We start from the raw sequence: 11826 nt of genomic DNA on the forward strand, positions 1-11826 counted from the left end.
GATGGAAACATCCTCTCCACGTCCACTGTATCCAGGCTTTCCATTTTGAGCTAGAGTTTTAGGAATGAAATCCCTTAGCACTTGCACAGGCAGAGAGTCCCTCAAAGGACGCTGGGGCAAATATTAGTTTGAAAAGTGAGATTGATAAAAATTTAAACAGGGATAAGGGAATGGGCAGATCTGCAGAATAAAGATAGAAAATGCTTTGGGTAGTCAGCAGGTCAGGCAGCCTCTGTAGAGAGAGAAACAGTTGATGTTTCAGGTCGAATACCCTTCATCAGAATGAGTACATGAAGCAGCGGTGGCGCAGTGGGTAGACCAGCTACCTCGCAGCTCCAAGAGACCCGGGTTCAATCCGGACCTCCGGCGCTGTCTGTGTGTGTGGAGTTTGCACCTTCTCCCTGTGTCCGCGTGGGTTTCCCCCGGGAACATCCCAAAGACGTGCTGGGTCGGTGGGTTAATTGGCCGCTGTAAGTTGTTCACTGGTGTGGGGAAAGGGTGGATCTGGGGGAAGTTGATGGGAATGTGGGGAGAAGAAGTTACAGGGGAAGTTAGTGGAGGAATGTGAGCTGGCACAGACTAAACGGGCCAAATATCCTCCTTCGAAGTTTTAAGGAAATATGGATCACTGAATGGGCTCGAGGAACTAGTACAGCCCCTGTCCAGCAAATCTGACCTTCCCAGGATATCTGCAGACTTCTTCTTGTAGACTGGAGGAAGGTTCTTGTTGATGAGAGTTATAATGTTTGGTTTATTTTGGCGTGAATCTGAAGGAGCAAAATACTGCAGCTGCTGCAAGTCCGAGATAAAAAAAAACAGAGAATGCGGGAAATAACCCACAGGTCGGGGCAGCAGCTGTGGGAGAAGCACAGAGAAGATGTTTCATCAGGGTTGGTGAGAGTCAGAAAGGAAGGGAGGAGGGGCAGGGAGAAGGAAAGGAATGGTGACGATCAGAGGGGGAGTCATCGTGACACAAGTGGCGGAATTCTGGGTGGGTGTGGACGCTGGTGGGTGTCTCAAGGTGCCAGCTAAGTGAAGGGCACTTGGTGGTTAGCATGGACAGGATGGGCAGAAGGCCTGCTGCGGGGAGCAGTAAATAGGAGAGAAATGGGATCTGGAGCCATCAAAAGATGGGGAAACTAAACTACAGGACACTGGGAGTGACGTGCACACGGGTCACACACACGTGTGTGCGTGTGTTTGCACAATAACATCCTACGCCATGTGTTGGACACCAATGCGCCACACAAAGGATCTATGGTGTAGGGGAGAGAAGGGCCTCTCTCCCCCTCCCCGCACCACCCCCACCCTCCCCGTTACCTGGCAGGCGTCTCTCCCGCCTTCCTCGAAGCCGGCGCACACCATGTTCTCGGTGATCCCGGGCGCCCACTTCTGGCAGTGCTGCCAGTCGATCAGCTCCACCTCCACCTCCTGCAGGATGGCCGGTCGCTTCTCTGGGGATAGGAGGTGGGTAAGGACGCAGAGGAAATCCAGGCCGGGGAAAGGGATGTGTGTGAACGTGTGTGTGTGTGTGTGTGTGTGTGTGTGTGAGAGAGAGAGAGAGAGAGAGAGAGAGAGAGTGTACATGTGTGTGAGAGAGACTGTATGTATGTGTGAGAGAGAGAGAGATAGAGTGTGAGAGAGAGATTGTGTGTGAGAGTGTGTGTGTGTGAGACAGAGTATGCGTGTATGAGAGACAGTGTGTGTGTGTGAGACAGTGTGTGTGTGTTTGGTGTGTGTGAGAGCGATTGTGTGTGAGAGGCAGAGTGTGTGTGTGAGACAGCGTGTGTGCGTGTGTGTGTATGTAACTGTGTGTGAGAGACAATGTGTGTGAGAGACAGGGTGTGTGTCTGCATGTGTGAGAGAGTGTGTATCAATGAATGAATGTGTGTGAGAGTGTGAATGAGTGTGCGCGTGTGAGTGCATGTGTGTGAATGTGTGTGAACACGCACGTGTGAGTGTGTGAATAGATATGTGTGAACATATGTGTGACAGACTGTGTGCAAATGTGTGTCTGAAAGAGTGAGTGTGTGTGAATAAGTGAGTTTGTGTGTGCATGATTGCATGTGTGAACAAGTGTAGGTGTACATGTGAACGTGTGTGTGTCTGTGAGGTGTCAGAGTTTAGCTGTGGGTGAGAGTGTGAATGTGTGTAAAAGTGTGTAAGTGTGAGTGAAGTTGTGTGAGAGCGTGCAAGAGAGTGTGCATGTGGGTGAATGAGTGTGAGGATGGGTGTGTGTGTGAATATGAGTGTGTGTGAGTGAATGCAAGTGTGTATATGACTGTGTGTGTGTGTGCGTGTGCGTGCGTATAAGTGTGAGAGTGTGTGTGTGCGTGTGTGTGTGTACGTGCGTGCGTATAAGTGTGTGAGTGTGTGTGTGTGGTGTGTGTGTGTGTGTGTGTGTGTGTGTGTGAAGGTGGGTGAGTAGTTGGAGTGTGTAAGGCAGGGATCAAGATTCGGAAAGAGGATTGGAGGATGACGGATGGAGGGGATTTCTTTTTTGTTCAGTCACGAGATGAGTGCATCGCTTGCAGTGTGGCAATGAGATAAGCTCCAAGCCCCTCCACTGAACCCCAGCAGGTATCTCATTTCCAGGTACCTATAAATCCCTGAAAACCTCTTGACTGGATCCCAGTCTATAACCCACTCCAGAGATCTGTTATTCTATATATCAACCTCCTGAACCCCTGGATTAGATCCCAGTCTGTAGCTCAGTCCTAGGGATCCTATGTTCAATATATAAACCCCACAAAGCCCCATGGTTGTTCACAGCCTGTAACTCACTCCCGGGGACCGTCTATTCCATAAATAAACTCCCTGAAAACCCCCACCATTAGACTCACTCCCAGGTATCTCGCCAAACCCCAGATTAGATCCCAGCCTGTCCCTCATTCCCTGATTTGCTATATATAAACTACCAAACCCCTGGACTGGATCCAGACTGTTCCTCATTCCCAGATATTCCATATATAAACCACGGAAGCCCTGGATTGGATCCCAGCATGTGGTTCAGTCCCGGCCGTTCCCTTGACCGTTGAATGGCTGGGCAGGGACCTCACCGTTTCTGGTCACACCCCATCCGATGACAAAGCAGGGTGCCCAGGAGCTGGTGTCCATCTCTTCGTCTGGAGGCAGCAGCACTGGGTCCTGGCTCTGACTGAACTTGATGCGAGGCTTCACCTGGAGCAGGGCCGCGTCTGCCTCGAAGGTGGAAAGGTTGAAGTCAGGGTGAACCCTGACTTCTGCCACCTTGTGCTCTCTCCCCCATTGCGTCTGAGGTTAATCGTCCCCATATTCACCGAGATGTGATCCGCCCTGCAGGGGGAGAGATCATAGTTACCCATCGTCCTGGTGACCCCCTCCTTACAGGTACTGTCAGTCCAGTACAAGCTAACGCATCCGGGACCATCCGGGAATCGACAGCAATCCGACACTTGGAAGGGCTCTGGGGATGGAGGGAGATCTCGGTGGTCCCAAAACAGGCTGGAGAAAAAGAGGGTCTTGGCAGGTTCCATATTGGGAAGGTCAGTCTACCCATCCCAAGGCCTTCCTTGGGATGGGTAGACTGACCTTCCAATATGGAAACTGCAAGAACAAAACCTACCTCCAGCAGCTGATGAGTCCACTGCATATAGGCTGGGAGTGGGAGGGAGGGATTGAGACACGCCGGTCAGTGTACAGATATCCCCACTGAGAGAGAGGGACTGAGAAGATACCAGTCAGTGTACAGATATAACCTTGAGAGAGGGGGACTGACAGACACTGGTTAGTGTACAGATATTCCCCTGAGAGAGAGGGACTGAGAGATACCGGTCAATGTACAGATCTCCCCTGAGAGAGAGAGAGTGGGAGATTCACTGATGTGGTTACTGGAATCTCCTGATGGTTCTCACCTCAGTTTCCTGACGCAGTGTGCTGCGGTTAACACCCACCAACTGTCCAGTATGGATCCTCCACAGATGTGTGTCTTGTCCTTCTGCACGCTGACCTGCCAGGGCCAGTCTCCTGGCCTGGAGTCGCTGCCTCCAATGATCTGCGGATTCAACCTCTTTGGCCGCTGGGGGTCTTCTCGCCGAGCCTGAAAGCACAGAAGTTACAGAGGGAAGACCGCTCGGCCCTTCTGCTGGCTCCTACCTCCTCCTCTCCTGCTACCCCTCTGGCCTGCTGGGACTCTGCCTTGTGCACCCCCCCCCCCCCCCCCCCACAACCCTTGAGTCAGGAGGTTTTGGGCTCCGACACCAGGGTCACCGATCCTCTCGACTGGTGCTCCTGTGCAGCAGCAGGGGGTGTGCCGCACTGTCACCCACTGGTGCTCGCTGAAGCCCCTCCCTTCATGTGGAACCTCACACATTCATCAGAAGGCAAGTAGACGGAGTCTGCCTGATGAGGTCTCTTCCCTGCCCCCGAAAACAGGGTCGTTTGCTGCTTCCAAATTTCCTTACGACAAAGAAGGAAGCCATTCGGGCCATCGAGTCTATGCTAGCTCACAGAGTTGTGTTGCTTCAGGAAGGCTAGCAGTGTCCTCAGGGATGCCTGTTACCCTGGCCATTCCCCTTTTCTCCCTTCCACCTTCTGGGAGCTTGAAAGCCCTACATCCAGACTCGAGAATAGCTTCTACCCCACTGCTATCAGACTTAGAGCATCAAACAGTACAGCACAGGAACAGGCCTTTTGGCCCACAACGTTGTACCCGACTAATTAAGCTAATAGCACCTAATCTGCCTGCACATGGTCCATATCCCTCCCTTCTCTGCGCATTACTGTGCCTATCTAAGAGTCTCATCATATCTGCCTCCACCACCACCCTGGCAGCGCATTCCAGAGAGCTAATTTTCATGGCATTTATACCCTGTTTTATTGCCTATGGCAATAAGCTTGAACTCGAACTTGAACTATCATGTACACTGTTTACTGTGAGCTTTACACTAACCAGGAATTTCATTGCACCCTGGTGTATGTGACAATAAATTAATTAACTAACAAACAGAGCAATTCCCCCCCCCCAGTAATTTTTCCTGTAACCCATCCTCCCCACATTCCACCAACTCCCCCCAGATTCTACCCCCTCACCCACACACTAGGGGGGCAATTCACAGTGGCCGATTAAGTCACCGACCCCGCACGTCGTTGGGATGTGGGAGGGAACCGGAGCACCCGCACAGTCACAGGGAGAACGTGCAAACTCCATACACACAGACACACACAGACACACACAGACACACACACACAGCGCCGGAGGTTAGGATCAAACCTGGGACTCTGGAGCTGTGAGGCAGCGCCTCTACCTGCTGCGTTTCCTACATTATTATGGAGCAGGGAGCTGCAAAATGTGCATTCTTTTTGGCTGTAAGACACTTTGGAACAAGGATACCTAACAGAATGGTTACACCTAGCTGAATAATTAGTAAATAAGAAGAATTATCCCTAACAGTGCCCTAAACACGATGTGTCATGTTGCTGCCTTGTTAGCAGGGGACAGGCTGCAGGGTTTGCCTGCCTTACACTGGGGGTGTGACTGCCTGTCTCAGGGGACAACCTCCTGTCTCAGGCTTGAGACCTGGTTGGGGAACAGGGTCTCTGCTGCCCCCAGCTGGTCTGCCTGAAGCACTGCCTCGGGTCCCTGCCTTCCTGACATTCTGAGACCAATAAAGAAGGTCATTTGATCCACACACCAGTATTGGCTCTTCACCACTCGCTCCTCCTTTCTCTCTCTCTCCTTTTCTCTCCCTTTCCCACCTCTCTCTCTTCCTCTCGACCGTCTGTCTCTTTCCTTTGTCTCTCCCTCCACTGTCTGCTCTCTGCCCCTTTTCTTTCTTTTTCAATATTTTTAACAATTTTCAAATTAGTACAAATTAATATATATAACTTTGGTAATTGTACATCTGGTGCAAAGATTTCAGGATAACGATCATAACAGTTAATGTATATAGTCACAAGGAGTAAAAAAAAAGTAATCTAGACCTCCCACTCTCTTATTAAGTGAACGTAATACAAAGGAAAATTGAAAAGAGATTTAATTATATGAGAAAAGAACCCCCAAATCAAAAAAAATTGATAATAAACCAAAAGAAACCAAAAAAAACTGGACTGATATTTCTTCAATTAAAAGAAACATTACTATGTCGTCAACTCTGCTCCTCTGCACTCAAGGGTTATCGAAAAGGATTTGAAAAAGGTCAGCTTATATCATATGGAAATATTGAATAAATGGACTCCAAACTCCCCCCCTTTTCTCTGTCTGTGTCTCTTCCCCCCATCTGTTTCTCCCCAGTCTCTCCCCCGTCCGGCTCTCCCTCTCCCTCTCTTCCCAGTAAATATTTTCCAGTTTGGTTCTGAGGGCCACGCTGCCCCTCGTCCCACCTCAGGACCAGGATGAGGGAGTTTGGCCCCACCTGCCTGTTCTAGCGTTCAGTGAGATTGTGGGCAATTTACCACCCAATCCCATGCCCCTCAAGCCTCAGCTCCCCCGAGGGTGGCCACGTTCTCGCTGATCTCAGGGTGATCCAAGGTCACAGAGGGGCTCCACCCTGCCAGCTGCTTTCCCAGATTCACTCTGGTTTCACCCCTCCCCATGGCTCTGGACTCCCTGATCGGAGGGGGAGATCCCCCTCCACCCTGGCTGTTCCGTCCCTTTCAAAACAAAACCAAATTCCACCCCGGGATCCCCCACACTCTTGCAACCCTGTCCCATCACTGATATTGAAATCACTCTGGTCATATCAAAAGATTCAATTAAAGTTAGTTTTAAAAAAATGAAAAATGAGGGATTTCTCACAGGCAGACAGAGGTAGTCACACACACACACACACACACCACACACACACACACGTGCACACACACACTCATACACACATGCACACATGCACACACACTCACACACACATGTGCACACACACACGCGCACACACACTCTCACACACACTCACATACACACACACTCACACACACACACACACTCATACACACATGTGCACACACACACGCGCACACACACTCTCACACACACTCACATACACACACTCTCACACACACACACAAAATCATACACAAACAACATACACACACACAACATACACACAATCAACATACACAAACACACACACAGACAACATACACAAATACACAAACAACATGCACAAACACACATGCACATACACACACAAGAAACATACACAACCAGACACACACACACACACACACACACACCATACATACGTGAAAACAGAAACATGCCCACATATCACACAGATATGCAAATATATGCATATGCTTTCATATACACATACAAACACATCTTCACACACAAGCACACACCCCACACACGTACACAAATGAACATTTGTATATACACACTGTTAGGGATCATTCTGGAGCTGTGAAATTATGGATAGCAGACATTAATTCAGACAAGAACCAGTCTTCAGTTCTTAATGTAAATTGCAATCTGTAATCAGGTTGACGTTAAAAGGACGACTTTGCAAACAACGGCTTTGCAAAGGACGGCTTTGCCCCACAGCAGGGGGCTGGCTGCTCCAGAGATATGGTTTGCAAAGTGAAGTTTTGGTCTGCATCAGCCAAATGTAAATCAATGGGGCTCTGTTAATTGGCCGACATCAACAAGGCACATCAAACTCAGTTATTTTGCACCCTTCTTCCAGAGATCAAGGAGTGTTGGGAGACCAGACTCATTTTTGTCACTTCACATATCAGACATGGTCATGGCATATTTGCTCTATCGATAACTGGGGTATTTGTGTACTTAAGAGAGTCAGCCATCACAGCATTGCGTGACTGGTTCTCTGTCCTCAGTGGCTTTTAGACCTTTCATGTGAATTAGTTTGTCCCAACAAAGGTGTTTGAACCTGCAGATGTCTTATCAGTTACAATGTGCTCCCACTATAAATATGTACTTATAAGATAAGCTTTCTTTATTAGTCACATGTACATCAAAACACACAGTGAAATGCATCTTTTGCATAGAGTGTTCTGGGGGGCAGCCCGCAAGTGTCGCCACACTTCCAGCGCCAACATAGCATGCCCACAACTTCCTAACCCGTACGTCTTTCGAATGTGGGAAGAAACCGGAGCACCCGGAGGAAACCCATGCAGACACGGGGAGAACGTACAAACTCCTTACAGACAGCAGCGGGAATTTTACCCGGGTTGCTGGTGCTGTAAAGCGTTATGCTAACTGCTACACTACCGTGCCTACCCCAGTTTGAAGTACAGGAGTCATGATGCATCTCTATAGAACACTGGTTAGGCTGCATTTAGAGTATTGTGTGCTATTCTGGTCACCTCACTGCAAGAAGGATGACATGGCTTTAGAGAGGGTGCAGAGGAGGTTTACTAGGATGCTGCCTGGATTGGAGGGCGTGTGCTATCAGGAGAGGCTGGACAAACTTGGGCTCTTTTCTCTGGAGCGGCAGAGGCTGAGGGGTGATCTGTTGGAAGTGTATAAAATTATGAGGGGCATAGATAGGGTGGACAAGCAATATCTTTTCCCATTATTGAGCGATCCAATACCAGAGGGCATGCGTTTAAGGTGAGAGGGGGTAGGTTCAGAACAGACGTGAGGGGTACATTTTTTACTGAGAGAGTGGTGGATGCCTGGAATGTGCTGGCTGATAGGGTGGTGATGGTAAATTCACTGGGGACTTTTATGAGGGGCTTGGATGGGTACATGAATGAGAGGAAAATAGAGGGATATGGGCATTCTGTAGGCAGGAGGGGATAACTATGTCAGCACAACATTGAGGGCTGAAGGGCCTGTTCTGTGCTGTACTGTTCTATATCAGACGACCTGTCCTGGGCCCAGCACACAGATGCAATCACAAGGAAGGCTCGCCAGCGTCTCTACTTTCTTAGGAGGTTCGGCTTGTCACCGAACCTCTAATAAACTTCTACAGATGTTCTGTTGAAAGTATCCTGACTGGTTGCATCAGGGTCTGGTAAGGCAATTCGAATTTGCAGGAACACAAGAAGCTGCAGAGAGTAGTAGACTTAGCCCAATACATCACGGGGACATCCTCCCCACCATCAGGAGTATCTACAGGAGGTGCTGCCTCAAGAAGGCAACATCCATCATCAAAGATCCCCACCATCCGGGCCGTGCCATCTTCTCGCAGCTCCCACCGGGCAGGAGGTACAGAAGCCTGAAGTCCCACACCACCAGGTTCAGGAACAGCTACTTCCCTTCAACCATTTGGTTCTTGAACCAACCAGCACAACCCTAATCACTGCCTCAGTATAGCAACATTGTGACCACTTTGCACTACAATGGACCTTGTTTTCTTCTTGTCCTAACTGTGTTCTTTCTTGTATACTTTTTGCTGCTTATCTGATGCTCTGTGCCTGTGATGCTGCGGCAAGTTCTCCAATGCACCTGTGCACACATGGACTTGTGCAGCTGACAATAAACTCGATTGATGGCAGTGGGGGTCTTCAGCAGCACAAAGGGAGGCCTTCAGCTTCCTCTTGTCAACCCAGAGAGAGAGCTTCAATGCTTGCTGTCTAATTGGCATCCTGGAGGTCTCTGAGGGTGGTCTTACCTTTGCCTTCAAAGGCTACAAACTAGGGAAGCAGGAGGGAGGTCGATCATTAAGAGAGCCAATTAAAAATGCTTTCATTTAAGGGGCACCATTTCCATCGAAAAGCCAATGTCTCCTTTAAAGGGGCAGTGTCTACGTTGAAGGAGATCACTATTAAAGGGATGTCTCCGTAGCCCATTAGCTCCATTACAAAGGCACTGTCTTCCTTATAGGGGATCAACATTAAAGGCACACTGTGTCCTTCAAAGGGACATTGTCTTCATTAAGTCGGATCAACATTAAAGGCACACTGTGTCCATTAACAGGACACTGCCTCAGTTAAAGAGACACTGTGTCCATTTATGGGATATTTCCAAATCTACTGCTTTTATTAAAGGATATTGTTATTAAAGGGACATTATTAAAGACATGGTGTCTCCGGGCAGGCACGGTAGTGTAGCGGTTAGCGTAACGCTGTTACAGCGCCAGTGACCCGGGTTCAATTCCCGCTGCTGTCTGTAAGGAGTTTTGTATGTTCTCCCGTGTCTGCGTGGGTTTCCTCCGGGTGCTCCGGTTTCCTCCCACATTCCAAAGATGTACGGATTAGGAAGTTGTGGGCGTGCTATGTTGGCGCCGGAAGCGTGGCGACACTTGCGGGCTGCCCCCCAGAACACTCTACGCAAAAGATGCATTTCACTGTGTGTTTCAATGTACATGTGACTAATAAAGATATCTTATCTTAAAGAGGCACAGTTTTCCTTGACTGAAGAAAGGCTGTCCATTTCAAAGGCATTGCTTGATTCACCTTTTGGGATGTTGGGGAAAAGGATAATCTCTGTATTTCTATAGCACCCTCCACACTTCCAGGACACCTCAAAGTGTTGCACATCCAGAACGACAGTTTTATACGTGTGGTATAAGGCACCCATAGCCAATTTACACACAGCAAGCTCCCACCAACTGCAAAGTAACAACGGTCAGAAAATCCATTCTAAGGTTGACAGAAGGTGAATATTAATTTATGTTTTTGGGGTCAGGGATGTGGGTGCCACTAGCAATGCCAGCATTTATCGTCGATCCCTCAGTGGCAACGAACTGAGGAGGTGGATAAGGTTTGACCAGATTGTGTCTGGTGTCACACACAGGCCACAGTGGGTAGGGACAACAGTTTCCCTCCCTGGAAGGATGTTAGTCAATTAGTCAACCAGACAATCCAGTGGTTATATGCATGTGTGTGTGTGTGTGTGTGTGTGTGTGTGTGTGTGTCTGTCTGTCTGTGTGTCTGTGGTCTGTGTGTGTGTGTGTGTGTGACTACCTCTGTCTGCCTGTGCATATCCGTGTACACAGCCATACAGAAAGGTATTTAATGCAGTTCGCTCCCTGAGGGACAGAAGCTCCACTTGTCAAAAAAATTCAGCCACGATGACAAAAGATGTAAAGCACAACATGAAGCTGAAAGAAACAGTGCCCAAAATAAACCGAGAAAGGCTTAAGTCCGGAGGCTGCAGAGATACAGAGCAGAGAGTCGCAGGGTGAAACCAGCCTCGCAAAGGAAAAAATCAAAATCTATAGGCTTTTTAGCAATTATATCTGGGGGGGGAGGTGGGATGTAGGGAAAGTGTTCAAGAACGATGCAAATTCCTTGAAAAATGAGAACGGTGATGTTGTGAATTAAACTAGGAAAGTAGCAGATGTATTGAATGGTTTCTGTCAGTACTTACAGAAAGGAATGTTGGAAGGAAGACGTTACTAAATCAAGGGCAGTGGTTGATCAGCACCCCACCCACCACTCTAAACTCTCCCTCCCTCCACCACTGGCCGCAGTGTGAACCATCTACAGGTCGGCCCGTCTGTTCCGACAGCCCCTCCAAACCCACGATCTCTTCCCTCTAAAAGGGACAAAGGCGGTGGGTGCATGGGAACACAGCCTGGAAATAATCACCATTCCTTCATCGTCCTTGGGTCTAAACCTTGGAACTCCCTCCGCAACAGTGCCCTGGGAGCGCCTTCCCTTAAGAAAGAGGCTCACCCCCACCTTCTCAAGGGGCAGTTAAGGATGGGCAATAGATGATAAGATCAGATTTCTTTATTAGTCACACGTACATCGAAACACACAGTGAAATGCATCTTTTGCGTAGAGTGTTCTGGGGGCAGCCCGCAAGTGCTGTCATGCTTCCGATCAGGAAATTGTGCACCATTTTTCTGTCAGTGTGTTGGGAAGACTCATGGATCAATGTTAGCTTAACTTCTCACAGGGTCATAGAGTCATACACCAGGGAAGCAGGCCCTTCGGCCC

General features: G+C 49.0%; 1 protein-coding gene across 1 annotated transcript in view; it reads right to left on the reverse strand.

The window, feature by feature from the left end:
- Positions 1–5524: 5524 nt before the first annotated feature.
- Positions 5525–11826, reverse strand: part of LOC127587190 (mannan-binding lectin serine protease 1-like) — a 57857-nt gene continuing 51555 nt past the window's right edge. The window contains exon 6 of the mRNA XM_052045383.1: positions 5525–5636. Within this exon, the coding sequence (XP_051901343.1) occupies positions 5525–5636 (112 nt within the window). The remainder of the gene's footprint in view (positions 5637–11826) is intronic.

This window comes from Pristis pectinata, chromosome 39 (assembly GCF_009764475.1).
Source record: "Pristis pectinata isolate sPriPec2 chromosome 39, sPriPec2.1.pri, whole genome shotgun sequence".
Taxonomy (NCBI): Eukaryota; Metazoa; Chordata; class Chondrichthyes; order Rhinopristiformes; family Pristidae; genus Pristis; species Pristis pectinata.